The sequence below is a fragment of the Onychomys torridus genome, chromosome 23 (genome assembly GCF_903995425.1).
Source record: "Onychomys torridus chromosome 23, mOncTor1.1, whole genome shotgun sequence".
Taxonomy (NCBI): domain Eukaryota; kingdom Metazoa; phylum Chordata; class Mammalia; order Rodentia; family Cricetidae; genus Onychomys; species Onychomys torridus.
This window is the reverse complement of record NC_050465.1, coordinates 6812147-6835294: the sequence shown is the minus strand read 5'-3', so window position 1 is coordinate 6835294 and position 23148 is coordinate 6812147. Positions and strand designations below refer to the sequence as shown.

The 23148-nt window shown below is 41.9% G+C and overlaps 1 protein-coding gene across 1 annotated transcript; it reads right to left on the bottom strand.

Annotated features, from left to right (window-relative positions):
* Positions 1-7695: 7695 nt before the first annotated feature.
* Positions 7696-22838, bottom strand: Rbm44 (RNA binding motif protein 44). Its single transcript, XM_036172769.1, has 14 exons — positions 22766-22838; positions 18972-20470; positions 18711-18769; positions 17714-17884; positions 16886-17069; positions 16780-16802; positions 16578-16662; positions 14204-14318; positions 13458-13586; positions 12408-12487; positions 12235-12305; positions 10025-10310; positions 7930-8075; positions 7696-7819 (listed from the first exon to the last, which is right to left on the bottom strand). The coding sequence occupies exons 1-14, from the start codon at positions 22836-22838 to the stop codon at positions 7696-7698; spliced, it is 3045 nt and encodes a 1014-aa protein (XP_036028662.1).
* Between the last annotated feature and the right edge of the window lie 310 nt (positions 22839-23148).

Below are 23148 nucleotides of genomic sequence, written 5' to 3'. Positions count from 1 at the left end.
TGTCAGTATGAGTCAGTAGTTCTAAAGCACAGCTGTTTGATAGGGACCAACAGAAGGCATCTTGGGAATACTTAGCTTCAAGCAGTAGCTGGTTAAGCCCCTCAAGGGAGCTGCAGTTAAAACCCAAATCCTCAGGGCTTGAAAGCAGCTTAGAATTTAACTCCCTCAAATGCACCCAAGGGAAAAGCAAACAAACCCCTCAAGTAAACTGTCCACTTAACAGAAAATGATGCACTCAGCATCATCGGGACAGCTCAGGAGCTGCAAAGCAGTCCGGGGGGGGGGGGGGGGGGGGATAAAATCACAAGTCCCAGCTGCTCACAGTCCAGCCCACCACCACCAACTCAACACTTAGCAGAGAACAGGGCCAGACCGAGAAAAGCTGGGAGACAGGAGACGGTGGCTGGCTAGGGACCTGTGGGAGATACAGAAATATGACCAGAGAGTTAACATCCTAAACGATGTAGAAATGAAAACAAAAACATCCCATGCAGCTGAACAAGGGGAGTCAGTTCTATCCAGACCTATGCAAACGATGAAGTTTCATACATGTAACAGCAGACACACAGACACACACACACACACACACACACACACACACACACACACACACACACGGTGGCATGTGCCTTTAATCCTAGCACTCAAGAGGCAGAGGCAGGTGGATCTTTCTGAGTTCAAGGTCAGCCTATTTCACATAGTAAGTTCCAGGCTAGCCAGGGCTATAGAAGGGAGACCCTCTCTTACACAACACAAACAAAACCTGAAACAAACCAAGTACACAACCACTAATATATTAATGCACAGTCATACTAGGGAACAAGGGATACTAATCTCTGACAGTCTAGAATGGACTCACCTGACTACATTCTGTTTTTGTGACAGCCGACGTAAAACAAGTGCTTTCAAAAGGTGCATGCCAGTGTGTTCCTCACATGACGATGGTTTGGAAAGCCACAACGGCCTTAAGTACAGACTAGAGTTGGACAGATAAACAACTATGAGCCAAGTTTACACAAAGAACAAACATGCAAAGCATTGTCAGGAATGTACATGGACACAAGCACCACCTCTAACCGCAGAACTAACACAGGCACGTGACCCAACAGACACCAGTTCTTAGCCTCAGACACTGCACAGCAGCAAGTGTCCCGCTGGCCACATGGCTGTTGTTGGTTGTCTTCACTCTTTACCCTTTTGGGGGCCCAGCTTCCGATAAATCACACATGGAGGCTTATTCTTACTTATAAATGCCCGGGCCTTAGCTTGGCTTGGTGCTAGCCAGTTTTTCTTAAATTATCCTGTCTCTCTTTGGCCTCTGGGCTTTTCTTTCACTATTCCTGTATTCCTTTTCTTTCCTTCTTACTCCATATCTAACTGTGTAGCTGGTGGCTGGCCCCTGAAATCTTCCTCCTTCCTCTCGTTCCTTCTTCTCTCCTTCCAGATTTCTCCTCCTATATATGCTCTCTGCCTGCCAGCCCTGCCTATCCTCTCTCCTGCCTCACCACTGGCCGTTCAGCTCTTTATTAGACCATCCGGGGTTTTAGACAGGCATAGTAACACAGCTTCAGAGAGTTAAACAAATAATATTCCCTAACACATGGCTTTTTAAATGCTGCTCTCCCATACATGACAACAACTCGTTGGAACAGGGCATGTGCAAGACCAACTGAAAGGCCCCATGGTGGCAGAAAACAAGCACTCAGAAGACGACAGAACCCACCCGAGAGGAACCAAGTGCTAACGCTGGCATAATGAACCGTGGAAGACTCAAGGGACATACTTGAACTCAGAGAACAAACACTGCCTTCACACTCTTCTAAGAATGCTAAGCAAGCGAGAGGGGCGTCCACACGGACGTGAAGAAGAGCTACAGTCTCCATTACAAACACTGCAGGAACTGTTTCCAGAAGAAACGTACCAACAGGTACTGCAGCTAGTAAGCACAAATGTTAAGATTCTTGTAAAGATTCAAAGAACTCCATTACAGAAGACCTCTTAACTGAGGTCGGGATCACACACATGCTTGGGCAGAGGAGACAGGCTTCTGAGCACAGTCACCAGAGCATAACCAGATGAGGAGACCATCTATAGAGTAACAAACAAATGTCCAGATCATGGACCTCCAGAAAGCACCAAGAGCCGTCACAGAATAAAGAAGGACAGGACAGAGGGAGCAAACAGCAGCTGAGATGGGCGGTGGCCAAGAGCACAGGCTGCTCTGGCAGGGGACCCTCAGTTGATTCCCAGCAGGTCACAACTACCTGTAATGCTAGTGCCAAATATAATAACACCCTCTTCTGGCCTCCATGGGCACCAGGACAAGTGGTGCACAGATACATATACAGACAAAAAACTCATACATATAAAACAAAAGTTAAGGAAAAAAATAACCCAATGTAATGTGGGAAGGGCGACTTGATAGGAGAACAAGATCAAATAAGGATAAAACAGACACTACCAAGTGAGATCATCTGTGTGGCAATGCTAATTCATTTTTAATTACTGAACTGTGGCTATGTATATTTGCTTTAGGAGAAGCAGTGTGAAGGGCATACTTTATATATTTGATAGCTTTCTTCTAAAATTTTCATACAGAAAAAACTGCCTTGTGTGCCTATTTCTCAGGTTTCTGTTTGTTTGTTTGTTTGTTTGTAGACAGGGTTTCTCTGTATATCCCTGGATGTCCCGGATCTCACTCTGTAGCCCAGGCTGGCCTCAAACTCTGAGATCTGCCTGCCTCTTCCCCCTGAGTGCTGGGCTTAAAGGCATGCACCACCACTGCCTGGCTGGCTTTTTAAAAAAAATTATTTTAATTATCTTTAAATTATTTTACCTGCTTATATGTCTGTGCACCACTTGTATGCCTACTGCCTGCTAAGGCCAGAAGAAGGTGAGATCCCCTGGAACTAATTACAGACGGTTGTGAGCCACCATGTGGATGTAAGGAATCAAATCCAGGTAGGTCCTCTACAAGGGCAGCTAGTACTGCTGATACTAAGCCATCTTTTTAGCCCCTTCATAGTGGCTCTTAGAGAACACTTTTCCTGGGGAAAAGGAAACCTTCAAATCTGACTTATGTTAGTGTTGGAAGCATTTTAGAAAGGGGCTGTGGCCCAATACGCTGTGGTTCTTCAGCTCTGCCCTGGATGATCAACTTCTCTTTCTGGCACCCCTCTCATGGATGTCCAGAGGTTACCTAGTTGGAGCAGGAAACCAGACTCCAGCATTCAAAGCTTGCATGTCTATAACATGAATAAGGGAATATTCTCCAATCTGTCAGCCCCAACTGTCACCATGTTATGAGAAGTGAGTTCTATGTCCTTATTAGCAGCCCAAGGAGTTTACATAACTCAAGGCAGCTCTCATGTAACTTTTCTCCAAGACTGAAAATGGAGGCAGATACACACAATTATACTTTGACAGTTAGTGTCAGCTGTGGAGTTGATAGGATCTGAAATCACCAGGAAGGTAGGCCTTAAGCAAACATGTGAGGGAGTATATTGACTATATAATCAAGGATGTGAAAAGATAAATTTAATTGTGGGTGGGACCTCCCTGGGCCAACATCCTGGTGTGTAAAACACAGTAAGATAAGCAGATCACTCACTTCTGTCTCTCCTGATTTCAGGTGATGTGACCAGCAGCTTCAAGCTCTGCTGCCTTGAGTTCCCACCATGATGGACTGTCCACTGTGCGCTGGAATGACCCTTCATCCCTAATCTGCTTCTCCAGAATATTTCATCCCAGCATTAGGGAAAGATGCTTATTGCTTTCTGTTGATGTACCATCACCACAAACTGGAGGCCTTGGCAATCTAAGCATGTTACAGTTGAGGAGGCCAGAAGTCTGATGCAGGTTCCCTGTGCTAAAACCAAGGAGCTGACAGGACTTACTTCTGGTGCTTCAGAAAAGTGTGTTGCCCTGGCCACTCCAGCTGCTGGAGGTGACTGCCGTCCTCGACTCCTGGCCTTTACTGCTTCAAAGGTAGCAAGTGCAAAGCGAGTCTCTTCATCTACTTTAAGAACTCATGAAAGGACTGAGCCATCCAGGCAATCCAGGACTACCTGTCTCCATGGCAGAGCCAACTTACCAGCAAGCCTTCTCTGCAAGCACAATCAATTCTCTTTGCCACAAAGGACACATCCACATGTTCTGAGGATGAAGACAGGACATCTTAGAAGTCCATTCCTGCCCGCACAGTGAACTTTTTTCTAGAACCTTCTTGAATATCAAACAGTTTTTGCTGGGGCTAGAATTCAAGGCCTTACTCATGCTAGGTAAGGCACCCTACCATGCAGCAATAGTCAGCTGTGAAAACACAGTACTTCAAACACAGGTTGGGAACAACACCTAATAAAACTACATGCTCTCTACCCACTTACTATCTCCTATGACCAGAGTCAAGACCAGTACCAGGCACAGTCAACATGGAGTTTTTAGTCCTTTTAACAAGTCAGGGAACTTATGTGTTACTTGATATAACTAAGTGCTCTTTGTTCTTCTGATACTATGGTATCAAAGAAAAGCCATTGGAACAACACTGAACTACACGAAAATTATGTGAAATTTTACCTCTGAAGATATTTGGGAACATTTATAATTTGGTCTTTAAAAAAATTCAACAAGTAGCTGGGTGGTAGTGGTGCACGCCTGTAATCCCAGCACTCAGAAGGAAGAGGCAGGTGGATCTCTGTGAGTCTGAGGCCAGCCTGGGCTACAGAGTGAGTTCCAGGACTGCCAGGAATACACACAGAGAAACCCTGTCTCAAAAAACAAAAACAAAATCAAAAAGTATAACTATATTAGAGACTTTAGAACATAAAAATTGATTTTACTTGAGATTCCAAAAGATTCATAAAGAACTATTCAAGTTTTTTTAATTACTTTATTTTTAAATTTTTAAAAAAATATTTTTATTTTATGTGTGTTGGTGTTCTGTCTATATGTTTGTCTGTGCAAGGGTGGCAGATCTTGTAGTTACAGACAGTTGTTAGCTGCCATGTGGTTGCTGGGAATTGAACTTAGGTCCTCTTGAAGAGAAGTCAGTGCTCTTAACCTCTGAGCCATCTCTCCAGCCCCCTAAAATTTTTATTAGATATGTTCATTTTACTTCATGTGTTTTGCCTGTATGTATGTATGTGACCACATAAATGCATAGTGCCTGCAGAGGTCAGAAGGGGTAACCGATTTCCGGGAACTGGAGTTAGGGACGGTTGTGAACCCCATGTGGGTGCTGGGAAACAAACCTGGGTCCTCTGCAAGAGCAGCAAGTGTTCTCAACCACTGAGCCATTTCTTCAGCTCTTGAGTTTCTAATTTAACCTATAAAGAGTCTCAGTTCCCAGGTACCACTGAGAGCCCTTTGGTACACAGAAATTGCCAATCTCTATATTTAGTTACTAGAAAGGACTTCCTAACTCCAAACCTCTGAACATTATTTGAAATGACTTTACTATATTTTTTCCAAATGAAATGCAGTTTATTTTGCTTTTTATATATTCAAAAAGAGATTTATATTTGATTATTTTTCTTTAGAAACAAATGACTACAGATATGCTAATTTCTCCAAGCACATTAAAGATAATGTCTAGTCTGGATCACAAGGATAGTTAGTGCCAACTGTCAATGTAGCCTTTCAATGAAATGCATATGATTTTATATGTAGGGAATACCCCCATGATTTTATTATTAGTCTATTAATTTGATGTATGGGCCAAATGAATTACTTTTGAGTTTAGATATACACACACAGAGGATCTAATTCTTGGCAGATATTTGAAGTAAATCTGGAAATAAATGAGACAAAATAATTATTAAAATAAAAGAGAAAAATCTTGAGCCAGTAGTTACCATTTTATGTATCCATACAGACAGTAGTAGGTGGCTTACACTTTGAAATTCCCACTTACAGAAAGCACTAGAGTCAGACTGGAACTATAGACTGACTACCTTTATTAAACACAAGAAAATCAAATAAATGCTTAATGTGTAATTTTTAATCAAGCAACAACAATGAAGTATTGGATAGAAACAGTTTAAACATTTGAAAAAGTACTAAATGTTAAGGTTATTATTATCAGTACAAATGCGGCTTTAACCAGTGCATTAGTTACTATTAGAAAGCACAGTGTTAACTTTACATTCCACAGTGCTAGAAGACAGGGAACCACATTAGCCTTTGAAAACTGTTTCAATTTATACAACAGAACTTAGTAAAACAGAGGCCAGAATATGGTGACCTTTTCAATTTCAGGACTTTGCCACAGCACACCTTGGAAAACACATCCAAAAGCTTTATTCTGTCGTCAAAGCACACTAATGCATCACAAGCAGCATGTATCTCTGCGCAAACTTGAGTTGCAGTTCCTGACAATCCCATTTTTACAGATGGAATTATGTAAAAATTTTATATAATTTTTACATGTGCAATGAACTTTGAAATAGTAAACTTTTTTTCTGGACAGTATTTTTTAAATGGACTTATTAGTGATGATTTATAAAAGGACATGACCACATTTTTTTCTAATTCAAAATATACAGCTTGAAATCTTGAGTAATAATTTTGATAAAGTTTATAAACTTAATAAAACATGTAGATTTAAATACTATAGATATAGTTGTTGTTGCTATATTTTAAAGGACTATCAAATGTTAGGTCCAGTTATAGAGGTTACTTTTTTCCGAAGTGCTGTAGAACATTCTCTGATGAAGGAAGGGTATTCATGCTTTCTAAGGATTTTCTGTAAGACCAAGAGAAAAATCAACAATAAAATGTGCTGATTATGCCAAATACCACATTCCAGAAAATCTGAGCCAGCAATATTATTCATTTTATAACTTACTTGTACATTATATGTACTTTTTTTGTTTGTTTTGTTTTCAAGACAGGGCCTTACTATGTAGTTCTGGCTCTCCTGGAACTCACTTTGTAGGCTAGGCTGGCCTCAAATTCAAATCCATCTGCCCCTGCCTCCTGAGTGCTGGGATTAAAGGTGTGAGCCACCATTGCTAAGCACATGCATTCATTTAGTCCACTCACTGATGAATCCTGTCACTATCTGAGTTACTAAGTTAGTTGCAGACACAGGCCACCAGCTGCCACACTGGACTCTGGTGGAGCCAGGTGTTGGGTCAGTGTCGCTCACGCTCACTGGAGGTACTTAAGCTACTGACCTGTGCACACTCTGCACCACCCACACTTCCCTTCATTAATTTGCAATTATTTGAAAATAGCCTTGCTGAGTTTAACCAAGAGCCCATTTGCCTGGAAGCAGTGCTATCTACAAGAGTCTGGCTGGCTGAAGTGGGTAACTAGGGGGTGGGCCTTTGAAGGCTGCAGCCTGGGCCTTCATGTTTATTTCTCTGCTTCCTAGCCTGCCGTGAAGGAAGAAACTCATTTGCACACTGTGAAACCAGGAGCCTTTCTGCCCGTCATCCCCACGATGGACTGCATACTCAGAAACCGGAAGCTGAAGCAGACCTTCTCTCCTACACACTGTTTCTCAGAGATGAACAAAACACAACACACTGGCTTTAAATCAACAGTTAACAGGGCGCCTGTTTTCAAGTGTACTACTTTACTCCTGCATTGCTGGCTCAGTTGAAGACCAATGGTTTTATGTAGGAAACAGATCTTTACTGTAGAAGTATGAAAGCATATGACTACATTACCTCTGTACTGCTTCATTTTTTCCTAGCGGGAAGCAGAGTTTCTCAGAAAAGATGAAGTCATTTTGATAATGGTATTGATGGACAAGCCATTCAGGAAACCTTTATGATTTATCCTCACTTCCTGAAGAGCCTCTATAATGTGGTCTCTATACAAGAGGAAAACAGACAGTAATTCTACTTCTCAAATAACCACAGGCCGGAAGTTCTGAACACTTCATTTTCACATACAGTGTAAAGTTATAACTTTCGTTAGTACCTGCTGATTTCTGGATGCAGCTCAGCCAGTTTCTTCATGATCTTGGTAAAGCTACGAAGGTTCATTGTATTTGGAGGTATGAATGAAACAGGTGTCTCAGGTAATAATCGAGCAGATTCAATCTGGTTACAGTTTTTCTTGACACCCTAAATAAATGGTGACAACATGAGCAACAGAGAATAGAAGAAACTTCTAGAAAGGCAAGAGAACTGGAAAGTACACCAAAGAAGCAAAAGGAGCCTCTCTATCTACACATCTGCACCCAGAGCCTGCAGCACGCTCTTTCCATTTGCCCTCTGCCAACCCCAAGGCCCAGCTGACTGGACCAGAGTGCTGGCTTCGAACTAATGAGCACTTGCTCACAGCTAGGTCAAGCAGACATCTTGCCTATGGGACTGGAACATGGAGTAAACAAATTCAAATAATCACAAAACCTGACTGAAGATGCTAAAGCTAGTCATGTAAATGGGGGATACACCCATGAGTAGAGAAAACACCCATGAAGAGAAACATAGAAGGAGCTGGCAGATACAAAGTGCCGTGAGGTGCAGAGGGAGGACCACAGTCCCAAACATCCAGCTCAGCTCCCAGGAGATCCTGCTTCCTTCTTTCCTAATGTGGACTAAAACTGTGGGCCAAAAAACCCACTCTAAATATGAAGTGTCAGGGAAATGAATGGGAGCATTTTCCTTCTTTTTTGAGACAGGGTTCCTCTGTGTAGCCCTGACTGTCCTGGAACTCTGTAGCCCAGGCTGGTCTCGAACTCAGAGATCCACCTGCCTCTGCCTCCTGAGGGCTGGGATTACAGGAGTGCACCCCTACTCCCATCCCCAGAGAAGGGGAACATTTTAAAGGAGACTGCAGCGTGCTCAAGAAGGTAGCAGAAGGAAAAGCCGGTTAAAACACTATTGACAACGGACACAACAGTTAGAGTGAGAGAACACACCAATCGTGAGGGAGGTCACTACTGACAATGACAGGACAGTGAGAGAACACACCAATCGTGAGGGAGGTCACTACTGACAATGACAGGACAGTGAGAGAACACACCAATAGTGAGGGAGGTCACTACTGACAATGACAGGACAGTGAGAGAACACACCAATGTGAGAGGTCACTACTGACAATGACAGGACAGTGAGAGAACACACCAATAGTGAGAGGTCACTACTGACAATGACAGGACAGTGAGAGAACACACCAATGTGAGGGAGGTCACTACTGACAATGACAGGACAGTGAGAGAACACACCAATAGTGAGAGGTCACTACTGACAATGACAGGACAGTGAGAGTGAGACTTTAGAGAATGAACTCAGCTTACAGGACAAGGAGGAATATCAAATAAATGACGACAATGGCTATAAGCTACCTCAGTGAGAAGCTTGGCAATAAAAGTCAGGACAAGTAAGAGTTACGTTCAAGAGTGTAAATGAGCCCCTGCTGGGCTGGAGAAGGGCTGGAGAAGGGCCTACAGCAGGGGAAGGACTGAATGGGACTGCAGTCACCACTGTGTCTAAAGGTGTCATGGGAGAACCAAGAGTCAGGAAAGGGCTCCAGAGGACAGCGGAACACACAGCATCAGCACAAGAGAGGCTCTGGGAATGCTGGCACCGTCCTCTCATTTTGGTGGTGCATGTGTCTAGTCATGACCACCATCAAGAGTGAATTTTACGGCACATTAAAAAGTACGGACTGCCCACTGGATACCAGACACTTTGTTGAGTGAAAAGGTGGGGCGAAGACGGGGTCATGAAGATGAAATAACCATGCTGTGTAGTCTTGAGAGGTATGAGGTAAGGTGACTAGAGAAAGTGAAGAACAACAAAGCAATCCTGATGGGAGAACGACTACTGGAGCGGTGCCGTTCAAGAATAAAGAAACAGACCGTGACAGACGGCAGTAGCCCGGCTAAAAGAACCCGGTTCTCTAATTCTCGAAAGCTGGGGGCGGCACTGCAGCGGCAGTAACGCAGGTTAGTGGATACGAAAGAGCCATCTTACTGATGTGCCGTACCAACACAAGGACTGTCCTGCAACAGCGCTTCAGCAGCACGGCACACACAAGCCACCACTCATCCACTAGGAAAACTAACCTGCTCCAAGGGAGGAAACTCACTGTCTTGCTCAGACTCCGGCTGTCTTGGTCTAGCTCGGGGCAGTCGACAAGTGGAAGAAGCAAAGGTGCCTTCTTTGTTGGTCATTTTCTCCAAATGACTCACACTAGTGCTATTCCCATTTCTGGACAAAAGTGGTGGTGTGTGTTCTCCAGGGATTTTCACAAGCCGCACGTTCACTGATTTTCCATTGATTTCTATACCATTCATTTCCTGCACAGCCATCTTTGCATTACTGTTTTTTGTAAAAGCTAGAGATGCATATCTGAAACACAGAGCAGAAGACCAAGGGTCTTTGTTAACGACCAAGTCTAACTTACTCTTGTGAAAACTAAGATGGCTTTCCCAAGAACAGCTAGCTCTTGTAAAAAGGTCTTCAACCCGCGGGGGTAAGTAGGTGGTGGTCGTTGTTTCTGAGTCAGGGTCTCTCTATTTAGTTCTGGCTGTCTTGGAGCTTGCTAGGTAGACCAGGCTGGCCTTGAACTCAGAAATCTGCCTGTCCCAGCCTCTGAAGGGTTAGGATTAAAGGTGTTCACCACCAAATAAGCAGGTATTTATTCAGGATAATTGAATACAGGACAAAGGAAAGGGGAAATAGGATGACGTATAATAATTATGAGTTATTTATTAAAATTTAATGTTTAAAATTGCAGTCTATAGGATATATATACATATACACACGTACAGATCTGAGGCTTAGGGACAAGTGGCCATACATTTTAAAAATTAAAGCTAATTTTTATGTACAAATAAAATCTAGGTGGCTCAAAGGCTTAAATGTTAAAGACCTAACTGGAAAATATTTAGCAAAATATATGAAAATGCGTTTATAGTCAGTAGTGAGAAAATATGTTGATAAAGACAATCTAGTCAGAATTTTAATTATGTAATTGAGAAAGCTGGGCCAGAGCTATACCTGTTAAGCCAACAACTCTATATACAGTGTTAATGGAAGTATATACACCAACTCTTAAGCAAGGTTTTTTTTCAAATGATAGGACTATGAATACAATTTAAAAATATCCTTCTATTTTTGTATTGAACTACATTTTCTAAATTTATACAGAAAAAATATATTTTAAAGAAAAAACTCATAAAGATTTTTAAGGATTCAGTAAGATACCAAAAAAAAAAGACATGAAATATAATATTCCTAAGAGATATAACCCTAGTTTAGCATGAGAAAAATACATTACCATTCTATCAATGTGCCGCATAAAGGGTACAATCTAAGTGACAATTAAGAAAATTAGTGCCGGGCGGTGGTGGTGCACGCCTTTAATCCCAGCACTCGGGAGGCTGAGCCAGGTGGATCTCTGTGAGTTCGAGGCCAACCTGGTCTACAGAGCGAGTTCCAGGACAGGCTCCAAAGCTATAAAGAAACCCTGTCTCAAAAAACCAAAAAAAAAAAAAATTTAGTATCTACTTTTACAAATTTAAGTCTCTAACCACAAGCAAAATTCCTCTTATTTCTTTACCTCTGAAATCAACAGATACCATTTTTATGACAGAACAGTACAGTATCTCCATGAACTAACTATCACTGGATACTCTGAAGAACTGATAAATGTCAAAGCAGTGACACACACACACACACACACACACACACACACACCCCAAAACCACAGATGGGTGATTCAGCTACCTACCTAAAAATTTAAAACAATGCAAAAGTAACTAAAGAAAAAAATGAGTGTTAAATATTGCCTTCCAAGCCACCTTTCTGTCTTCACTCCTGGTACTTTACCTGGTCAACTAGTGTGACAATAATATGTGACAACATTTCTATTATCCTTATCCTCATTCACCAAGACGCTAAGGCTGAGAGGTTGACTGGGATTGAACAGTCCCATTTCTTGAGTACATCTTTTAACTGATGTGCTCTGCTCTGCTATGAAAAGGCACACAGCCAGACAAACGGACAAACTCAGTGAACTCTCCTACACACCACCAAGAGGCCATGTGTGACAGTGCATGCTGCAATCTCAGCAGCCAGGGTCAGAAAAGAGGATTAGCAGTCTGGACTACACAGCATAACCCACAAGAGAGAGAGATCCACTGGAGAGAGGGGTCGGCTAAGAGTCCCATCAGTTCCTGCAGCTGTCTGTTCAGACCGGGACTCCTGCTTACTCAATCTGTCGCACAGCAGACACACAGTAATGCACACTTACTGAATTTGGGTAACATACCTATAATTGGTAGAATCATAAATTGAAATTTCAGAAACTTGGTATTTTTGGAAATGAGACCTTAAATCAGCCTAAAAGAAGGAAAAATAAAATTTGTCAAAGGTTGAAAAAAATGACAATAATTTATAAATTTGAAAGTGAAGCCCCCACCCCCAAAGACATTCTAGTCATACCTCAGATACAGAAGGGCAAAGACCACCAACATGTATCAAAAAGCCTTTACTTCTTCGAAGCAGTTCACCATTCTTCATTTCTAATTACAGAAAAAAATACATCACAGAAATGCCCACTGTGACATCAATATTTTAAAGAAAAATGCCAACAATTTTAAATATCTTGTTTTCTTTCCAATTACAAAGCTTATTTATTGATTCTGTGTGTGTTGTATGTGCATGGGCATGTGCACGCCACAGTGCACATGTGTGGAAGTCAAAGGACAGCCAACAGGAGCTATTCTCTTCTTTTGCCGTGTCGATTATGGGACTTAGAACCACATGGTAGAAGGACAACGGACTCAAGTTGTTCTCTGACCTCTATGTGCATGCCATGGCACATGGATACCCCCACACATGCCCACAAAATAAATTAAAAATAACGAAGTCAGAAAATATCAGCATTAAGCCAAGTATGTTGGTACACACCTGTAATCTCAGCACTGAGAAAGCTGAGGCACAAGGATCACAAATTTAAATCCAGCCTGGAACACATGCTGTAACCTTTAAAAAACAAAACAAGGCCAGGCAGCAATGGCACACACCTTTAATCCCAGCACTCGGGACGCAGAGGCAGGCAGATCTCTGTGAGTTCGAGGCCAACCTGGTCTACAGAGTAAGATCCAGGACAGGCAGGGCTACACAGAGAAACCCTATCTTGAAAAAAAACCAACTCATCTCCAGGGGCTGGAGAGATGGCTCAGCGGTTAGGAGCACTGGCTGCTCTTCCAGAGGACTGGGGTTCAATTCCCAGCACCCACAAGGCAGTTAATAACTGTCTGTAACTCCAAGTTCTGACACCCTCACACAGACATACATGTAGGCAAACATCAAAAAATAAATTTTTAGAAAAAAGGTTCACCTCCAACTGGGAAATTTTCTCACTTTTTAAAAATAAGCAACAGGTACCAAAGAGGAACAAAATATTTTTATAGGTTGTCTCCCAAAACAACAAAGAAGAAACCACCATTTTCAGTTAGGTATGCTAAGTTGTAATTCTTAAGAACCAACCTAATGGACTCTTTGGGTTCCACCCATCCTGTTCTGCTCCATGTTCTTGAGTCCCCGAGAAGTCAATTCCAGTCAGCCTCTCTGTTGCATCAAACCAGTCCTCACTTACTTCACAAACGCTTTTGTATTCTAAGGCATTGAGCACAAGGAACCATGAACTTACATGTTTACTTCTCAGGAACACAGTTATAAACCCCACTGTCAAGACTAGGGTGGCCTTTATGTGTGACCTAGAGATAAGCACTGTGGACTAGAGAGCCAGGCAGTCTCTGACCTGGTCTTGTCAGCAGGCACCCAACACCAAGCTCTGCTCAGCCTGAGGCTTCTGCTCCCATTTCCTTCTCTGGACACCGATGCCTGGCGCATCAAAAGCCTTTCCCACTCAAGTTACCCTTTATTGATGAAGTTGTCTTTGCTTAACAAACCCAGTAAACATGCTGCAGTTCTTCAACTCATTAAAATTAATAATCATCTGGAATTATAATCTTTGAAAGGAAAAATTAGTAAAGACTGGGGGCATTTTAAACATTACTTGTTTTCTGGTTTTTTATTTTTTGGTTTTTGGAGAGAGGGTCTCACTATGTAGTTCTGGCTGTCCTGGAATTTACTATATACAGCAGATTGGCCTCAAACTCACAAAGTACCTGCTTCTGCTTCCTGAGTGTTGGATTAAAGGCGTGTGCCACCATGCCTGATACATTATATGTTTTCTGGAAGCCACACAAACAAAACATTTTCACCCTTACCTTTATCATCGAGTTTCAGCTGAGTAAAGTCTATATTTATATCACCATTTTTAAATCCATCATTCATGGGTGATTTGTCTTGTTTAAGATGATTATTGTCAGATACAAAAGATATCTGAGGATTAAATAAAACAGTCAGAAAGATAAGGATTAACAGTCACTGAATTCTAACTTAGTGACAGGCACTTTTCTCTTGCATTATTTTGCCCTCCAAATAATAAAGGCTATGACAGAAAAATCATTATTGTCTGACTTTGTGGTAAAAATATTCAGTATAAATTGTTGGTCCATGTCAGTAAGAATTGGGGTTCTACTGCTGTGTACAGTGATGGTACAAGTATTTATGATTTTTGAGATAGTAACCTTTTATACATTTCAGTGTATAAGCTTTCATTTATGGGAAATAAAAATTCTATATGTAGACCTGAGTTGTTCTCTACATTGAAATTTTCTTGAAAAGGAGGCCACTTCTAGGCTAGGGTAGATTCAACAAGGGCAGTGTTTACCTAGCATGTGTGATGGTTTGTGTTTGAGCTTTAATACCAGACAAAGCAAACAAAAACCCAATCAGACCTTCCAAAACCCCAACAAACAAAAACCCAGAGCAATCTACAGAAAATCACAAAGTAACATCATAGTTAACACATAACTACAATAACCTGTGAAGGCAGCACCTACCAGCACATTGTCTTTTACAAATAACCAATTAATTTAACCTTACAGGCATTGTGTAACTTCAGGGCCAGTGAGCCGGCATGGGGTAAAGACGCTGGCCACTAAACCCGACAGCCTGAGTTTCATCTCTAGGACCCACATGGTGTGAGGAGAGAACTGCCTCTTAGAAGCTGTCCTCTGACCACCACACATGCACTGTGACATATACAAGTCTACACACACAATAAATACAAAATAAAAGTGACCTTATATTGCTTTACAGTCAAAACTAAGACTATAAAACTATATTATATTGCATTTTAACTTTCTTATTAAAATAATTTTTTTGCAGTCCTAAGAATGAGGCCTTATACATGACAGACAGTGTTCCACAAGAGCTGTGTCCCCAGCCCCACTCCATGTAGGCTAAGTTTTTTCTCCTGAATCATCACTACCATTGACAGAACAGCATGGACTATTAAATGGCTAAATTATTTTAAAAATATGTAACAAATCTGAGCATATAGAATTTAGCTTTAAATCTATTATTTCTTCTTTTTAAAGAAGTGTTTTCCAGTGGGATGGTTTCCCAATATCATTTGTTTGCATGATTTCTTAGTGGAAAGCAACTATTGTAACACTCTGAACTTCAGCCACTCTACAAGTTCCAGTGTTCCTGTTTGCTCATGTCTTGACTTTTAGACAGTATCTCACTATGGGGCGTGACTGCACTGGCCTCGAACTTGTGGTAATCTCACCTGAGATTATGGTCATGTGCTACCATTCCTGGCCTGCAATGTATTCCTCTACAACAATTAAACTGCCTTTCTTGTTTGTCATCCGACAAATATTTCCTCAGGGGAATGGGACAGACTGAGAGCCCACGGCATATTTCATAAGGGAAGAATTAACACTTTCCTTGTCCAAAATAAAAGTATTATTTTACCTCACAAAATGAAGAGCTAAACAGCAGTTGCACCCTCTGGCTCACGATGATGTTGGCAATACATTGTGGCTTGCCTATTCCCTTCACTTCCAGTCTCTAGGTTTACGATGAATTACATGTTACCTTCCTCCCCATACTGGTAACAACAGCCTGAACAAGACTGGGCCTCATATACCACCCACTCCATTTGCTCAGTCAATTTCTCAAGTGGCAGTCCAGGAAGTCAGCCAGTAGAGTAGGAAGGAGGGAGTGAGCGTTTCTGAGAGTTACTGCTTAGAGGCTATCAAACTAAGATTTAAACGGATGAGGTTATGGAGCATGAGGACCCGAGTCTGCTTGTGCTTTTACTCATGTGAAAAACTGGGCATGGCGGACAGTTGTAGTCTCAGCACTGAGGACATGACCAAAACCATGTAAAAGCCAGGCAGGGAAGAACAGGTCTGTAGGTCTGTCATCCCAGATCTCCTACTAGAAGACAGAAGATGGAGACTAGACAGGTGCCTGGGAGTTTACAGGCCAACTAGCCTAGGGCAATGCAGTGCTGAGCTAGAGACCCAGTCTTAAGAGGTTGAGGACTGACAGCAGAGCTTGTCTTCGGACCGCCACACACCAGCCCTGGAACATGCCTGTTGTGATCCATGTCCTCTTACTCTACCTCCACGAATGCACATGTGGGTGGTTCTTCAAGAGTAACACACACACACACACACACACACACACACACACACACACACCTGTACACATAAACATGTGGACCTGCTCTCCAATTCTCACCTGGGACAATGTCTTTTGTAGGCTCGGAGACGTATCTACATCAGGTACACTTTGATTATCCAGCTCAGAATTTGCTCCTGAAAGGCTGAACAGACAAACATTCCTTAAACGTTCTCAAAAGGAAACAAAACAGAAAATTTAGGTATATGGCTTACAAAGTTTTTAAAGCAGGTTAAGTTCTATTAGATAAAACTATAATTACCCACATGCTTCCTCTTCCATTAGCTAGAACAAAGCGGGGGGAAAAGAGCTTTAGTATGTTTTCTGTCTGAACAAAGTTAGTGTTTCATTCTAGAACACATACATACCCCGGAAGCAAAATCGGAGAAGGCGGCTAACAGTTTGGACTCCATTGACAGTGGAGGCAGTTCTTCCAATGGTATGCCCTTGTGGACTTTTTCTTTCAAGTTCATGTACCTAACTTTCAAGTCTCCCAGAACTGATAGCAGTGTTGATCCTAATTCCTTCTTAGCAGAATTGCTTGGTAAATTCCTGTTCAAAGTTCACAGAACTACATTATTTAGGCTCAAGTTGTTCACCTAATACTAACATGGTATCACACACTTAGTTCTAGCTCTACCAGATCTTTTATTTTACCTGTTAAATGAACCACAGTAGATACATTTTCTAGGGTCAGTATTGGCAACCCTTGAGAGGTAAGCCAGAAAGAATGTGACAGAATACCATGCAGAAACCCCAACTAACTTTACCCTTACTTGGACTTTATAATCAAACAGCAAACCAATTTATTAGATCATTACAACCACACCTCACCAAAATATTTGTGTTTTATTTTTGACTTTAAAAACAAATCTCAAAATGTAGCCCTGGTTGGCCTGGAACTCACTAGGTAGACTTGGCTGACCTCTGAGTCATGCCCCTGCCTCTGCCTCCCAAGTGCTAGGATCATAACCACACCCAGGAAAAGAAGTTCTTTTGAAGTTCCTATTATATTTTTGGTTGGGGGTCTAGCCTTTAATGACTGAGCCATCTCTCCAGCCCTAAGTTTATTACTTAAAGTAACTGATAAACCCAATTCTAGCCTCTATTTTGTCTTCAAACACTGAAAATGGATGTCTAGAAAGCAGTCACAGGGATAAAGTGTAAGGAGATGTAGATTTAAAGTTGATGACCACCTATTGAGTCCTGCTTTACTTTCCATTACAAGCTTGTGGATGTGATAGCAGTGGCGACGGCACATCTGGTAGCAGACGTCCAGAAGGTGCATCTCTGCCTTCACGGCCCTCTCAAAGGTCTGCTCACAACACTTTGATGGCAAAGCCATCTCTTCACAAAGCTGAAATGCCCTTCCAAAGAAAAGAATGTTAGGAAAGATTCCGAACATATTCACAGGAGCGCAGACTTCTTTCTAAAAACACATTTTAATCCCCCGCCCCCCACAGACAGGGTTTCTCCATGTAGCCCTGGCTGTCCTGGGTCTCACTCTGTAAACCAGGCTGGCCTTGAACTCGGAGATTTGCCTGCCTCTGCCTCCTAAGTGCTGGGATTAAAGGTGTGTGCCACCACTGCCTGCCCAGACTTTATATTTCCCTGTGGTTTAATTCACTTCCTCCTAGAAAGGATAAGCTATAGAACCGACTGTTTGGAAGTTTCCTTTTTAAATCTAGTTGTATAGCTTTGGGATAGCAGACTAAACTCATTAGGCACCCGATTTCAGAGTATGGTAACACACACACGGCTCTCGCCTCTTCCACTCTCACTTCTGGCTCTAAACTGTCTTTTGAATTATTAATAAATGCAAAGTAAAACTATGATGAATAAGCTTAGGTTTAACAACACTTCAGTGAGTGTATCTATTTCTCTCTTCAAATACGTGGCATTTCCCCTAAGATGCTAGTTTGTTTAATCTATGGGTGATTCAAAAGAAAGACAAAGGAAAATGAAGTAGTCTGGATGTGGTTTGAGGGAAGATGATGAAGAAATGGTGGTGACTGCAGGTTCCTCATGATGATTTCTAACTTCCCATGTTGCTATACTATCTGCTAGGAGTGACCAAAATATACAATTTCTTAAAGCCCCTTTAATTCTACACGGTTAAATATGCTACACAGAAAATAAACACAATTTTGAGTTGTCCCCACATACACGTGTGAGCTTATACAGCTGGCTTACCTCTCAGGATGTTTCTTTTTGTCTGTGGTATCAGATGTTTTTCTTAATTCCAAGGAATTCTGGAAACAATATAAATATATGACAAAAATGAATGTTATACAGAGTTCTAAAATGGTAAAATATGAAAGCTAAGTTGTTTCACAACACAGTCTGCCACCAGAAGACAGAGCCGTGGCATTTGCTAAGACTCGAAATGAACCCAACCACCTTTGCAGAACTTCTAAAACGTGTACATCACAATTTTGACATTACTGACTTTACCTCATTCAGGGCATGTAAACAGTCAATTAGGAGTGACCTTCCTGACTCTTTTGACACAGCCATCTGTGCATCTCTGCAATCCTGTCTGCATGACCAGTCTGTATTACAAGCTACGCTTTGTTTCTCACTCTGCCACACATCAGACTGATGTTTTCTCATCGTGATCTCTGTGTTGCTTGAGGTAGACACTACAGAAGCTCTTGCATCTGCTCCTCTGCTCAGGTCCAGTGTCTGCGGACCTGTAAACAAACAGCTCGCTGCATCTGGCACTGACTTAAGACACACTTCTTTCACATCAGGAGGGCATGTTTTACTTGTGGCACCGCCTTTTACGTAGTGTATGCAGCTGTCCTCTACTTCTGCCTGATTATCTGTGACTGCTACCCTTGACAGCACAGGAGAAAAAAAGCCTGCTTCAGGGAGGCTTTTGTACTGCAAAGAGCCACAGAGAGAAATGACTGAGTCATCAAAAATAGAAGCCCCAGAAGTCTGGTGAGTATTATTAGCCTTCAGTTGTGTCTCAAGGTCTTGGTCTTGGGGAAACGAGATAGGGTTCTCAGGGCGCTGTAATAGTTTATTCTGGAAAATTCTACTTCCACAAAAATCTTGACTTTCAATTGTCTGAGATTTTACTTCTTTAGCAAACATTTTAGTTTGGGGTACTTTCTGAGGGTTTAAGGGAGAGCTGCTTCTCTGTAAAACGTCATCAAACACTTTATGGGTTAGTAAACCAACCTCTTGTTCTTTAGACTTTTCAAATTTTGGTTGATGATATTCTTTTAACATATCAGAACTCTGAGATTTAGAGGCCTGAGGTGCACATTCTTGTGCAAAGACACTAAGTGACTCCAAAGAGGCGCTAGGACCACTCTCGAATTTAACATGGTTATCTTCTAAATTGCCAACACATTTAATGCCATAGCCGGGTGCTCTCGACTCACTGACATCCAGGCTGGATTTGCTTGCTGTTTTAGCTGGGTCGGAAGGTAAGTGCGCACTTATGCTCTCCTGCTCTGCACTGTGGTACTCCTGCTGAGAGTCGTCGCCGTCCACACCACTCTTGTGCACGTCGCCACAAGCTCCACCGGAAATCTCATGGCTCCGTTCCAATCCAACACTATCGTTAGCTTGAGGTCCTAAAATGTCAAACAATGCTTCCACTTTTTTGTGCACTTCAGGACGTAATTCTGAATATGAATGTGGAAGATTTTCATTCTTGAGTTTTGATTCTGAGCAATGTATAGAGTATGTCTCATTCAAAAAAGCATAGTCAATACTGTCTTCAAACTCACTTGACTGAGAGAAAATCTTCTCTACATTACTATCTTGATTTACTGAAAAAGATGGTTCTGATAAATCTGTCTTGTCAATATTGCTGATTTCTATGTCACTAGCTCTTTGTTCTGCTGCCAAGGAATCCCATTCACCATCAGGAAAAAATATGACTTCATTGCAACCATTGAACACACTTTCTTTCTTAGGATTATTATAAAGTTTATCTGTTCAAAAAAGAGAAAGAGAATATGTTAACAACAACATTACAGAAACTAAACAATGGAAAAGACTAGACATAATCTGTAAGACAATTGCTAAACGGTCTCATTACTAAAAAACCCGGAGCCAGATATTGAGGTGGAAGTTGAAAGATCCGAGAAACAGAACAAGCCACAGCCAACCTCGCCTTGCCAACTCCTCAGCCTATCCTCTGACTGAAAGCCTTTGAGTCCTCACCTAGAAGGGTCTTAGCTGAACTGCTTAAAAGCTTCTAGTTCCTGGTCCTCACACCTTATATACCTTTCAGCTTTCTGCCATGACTTCCTGGTATTAAAGGCGTATGACCTTCCCAAAGACATGAGATCTCAAGTGCTGGTATTAAAGGTGTGTGCTACCATCCCTGGCTCTGTTCCCAGTGTGGCCTTGAACTCACAGAGATCCAGATGGATCTCTGACTCCCAAGTGATAGGATTAAGGGTGTGTGCCACCACTGTCTGGCCTCTATGTCTAATCTAGTGGCTGGCTCTGTCCTCTGATCCCCAGATAAGTTTTATTAGAACACAAATAAAATGCCACAATAGTCTGGTCCTAGTTCCCCCAAATGCTAGGCTACTTTTACATTATCAATGACAAATACAAATACCCCTTATAGAAACTAAAATAAATTGAAACATCTCCCAAACAACCACTCTGAAGTCCTAGCCCCATTGTGATGGTTATTAAAGATGGGCCTTTAGAGACCAGAAGTGCATGATAGGGTTAGTCCTCCTTAAAACACAACAGAGTGCTCCAAGTTACACACCATCTGAAGACAGAATATGAACCCCATTTACCAGCTAGGACGAGACACCTCTGGAGAATCTGACCATACTAGCACCTTAACCTCACACTTCTAGCCCCAGAACTATGAGAAAATAATCTGCAGTTCTTTAAACCACTTAATCAATGGCTATATAAGGTGATACAAGTGTCAAAGAGTTTTCCTGAACTCTTTCAATGGTGAGAAGTCTTTCCTCTATAGGGCAGCCACTTACTTGTGGATAGGTCTAATAAGAAAATTTTAAAAATACTATCACTGAATAAATTTTGGGGTACCTACCGGGTCATTTGTAGGTAGCATGTAAATGAAGGTAAGAGGACACTGGTGTTGCCACCACAGCTTATGGCTTTCCAACGAGTCTTAGATAAACACATAAAAACCCCACCACAGAGAAAAGAGAAGCCCTGACCACTGTGCTAACGGAAGAGGTGAATCTGAGGAGAAAGGAGGGGCAGACTTTGACAAAAACTTTGTATTTGAAAAGTGTTTTCAAACAAAAGGGACAAACTTGTCTTAGGTAAATCCAACAAGTGCAGCTGGCTGTGTAAATGAATATGGCCCTTGCAGGAGCCAGGCCAGCTTGCACGGAGTAGAAGAGACGTCTGAGAGAAGTATGGCAAGCTGGTAAGGCCTTTATGAGGTGCTAAGGATGTCTGGCTCTTATCCTAAGAGATGAGAAAGCTACTGCAAGCCTCTTAAAAGGGTAGTCGTGACTGGGATTGAGCTGTGAAAGCATCTGTAAGAAGTTTGGAAAGTGAAGGAAGGTAGATCAAGAATACAGAAGTAAGACTAGAGAGGGTACTCAATAGCAGACTTATAATGAGCAAAGAAGTGAATCAAAAAGCTTATAAAACAGTAATTACTCTTGGGCCAATGCATTCTGGGATTTTCTGTTTCATTTTACTAGGAAGCACAATTAGCTCATTTTATTTCACGACCACCAATTGGCCTCTACCTGCTTACATCCCACTCTAAGATTCACCGGGCACTGCATCTGAACGGGAATACTTAGCACTAAAGAGAGGGACTGGCTGCCACGAAGAGCAGGTGAGAGGAGGGAGGGAAAGCAGGACAGGGTGGAGGAACACAGTTCAGCCCAGGCAAGGGATCGAGGTGACTGATAAAAGATGCAATCAACAGAGACTCGCACACCAGCTATCGTCACACATCTGGGACACTATTTGATTTTTATGCTTGCAAGTATTGCTCATTTTTAAACTTTTTATGCTATCTTATATTAAAATTTTAACAGATTAAACAGATTGGTCTCCCATGGACTTTCAAGGCCTGTCTTTTGCCTTTCCTACTACATAATTATAAAAGCAGTTTGCCCTCAGCTACCACAAACTGACGAGGGAATTGGCAAGTTAAAAATGTGCAGAACTGTACCAGCTTGCTGGGAGAGGCTTTAAAACAGCAACCCTGAAGGGAAACCTTCATTTATAATTAGCATCCTTCTCCAACAGGCTTGGATCCTTACCTTTTTGGAGGTTTCCTCCATTTTTATGGTAGTTTTTATCAGCATCTGTTTCTACCACTGTAGTGGCCTGCATAGTTCAGCGATGTACATTCTAGAAAAGGCATAACATTGAACGATTAGTTAATTGGCACACAGCTAAAAAACGAAAATCTTAGAAATAACAAACAGCTGCTATAGTCAAAGATTCTACTATCACAGCCAATAAACATTAAAACTGGTAGAACACGTGAGTAACCTTGGTTTTTTGGACAGGGTCTCCATGTATCCCAAACAGGCCTCAAATTCACTATGTAGCCAAGGATTACCTTGAACGGCTGACCCATCTGTCTTTATACTCTCAAGTATTGAAATTATAGGTACATGCCACCACATCTGACTTAGGG

Excerpts from the sequence above, each read along its gene's own strand:
- Rbm44 (XM_036172769.1), bottom strand. The coding sequence starts at position 22,838 with ATGCAGGCCACTACAGTGGTAGAAACAGATGCTGATAAAAACTACCAT. Across the intron at positions 17,885-18,710 it reads AAAAAGAAACATCCTGAGAG|GGCATTTCAGCTTTGTGAAG; the intron begins GTAAGCCAGCTG and ends TTTCTTTGGAAG. Across the intron at positions 12,306-12,407 it reads TTTGCCCTTCTGTATCTGAG|GCTGATTTAAGGTCTCATTT; the intron begins GTATGACTAGAA and ends TCCTTCTTTTAG.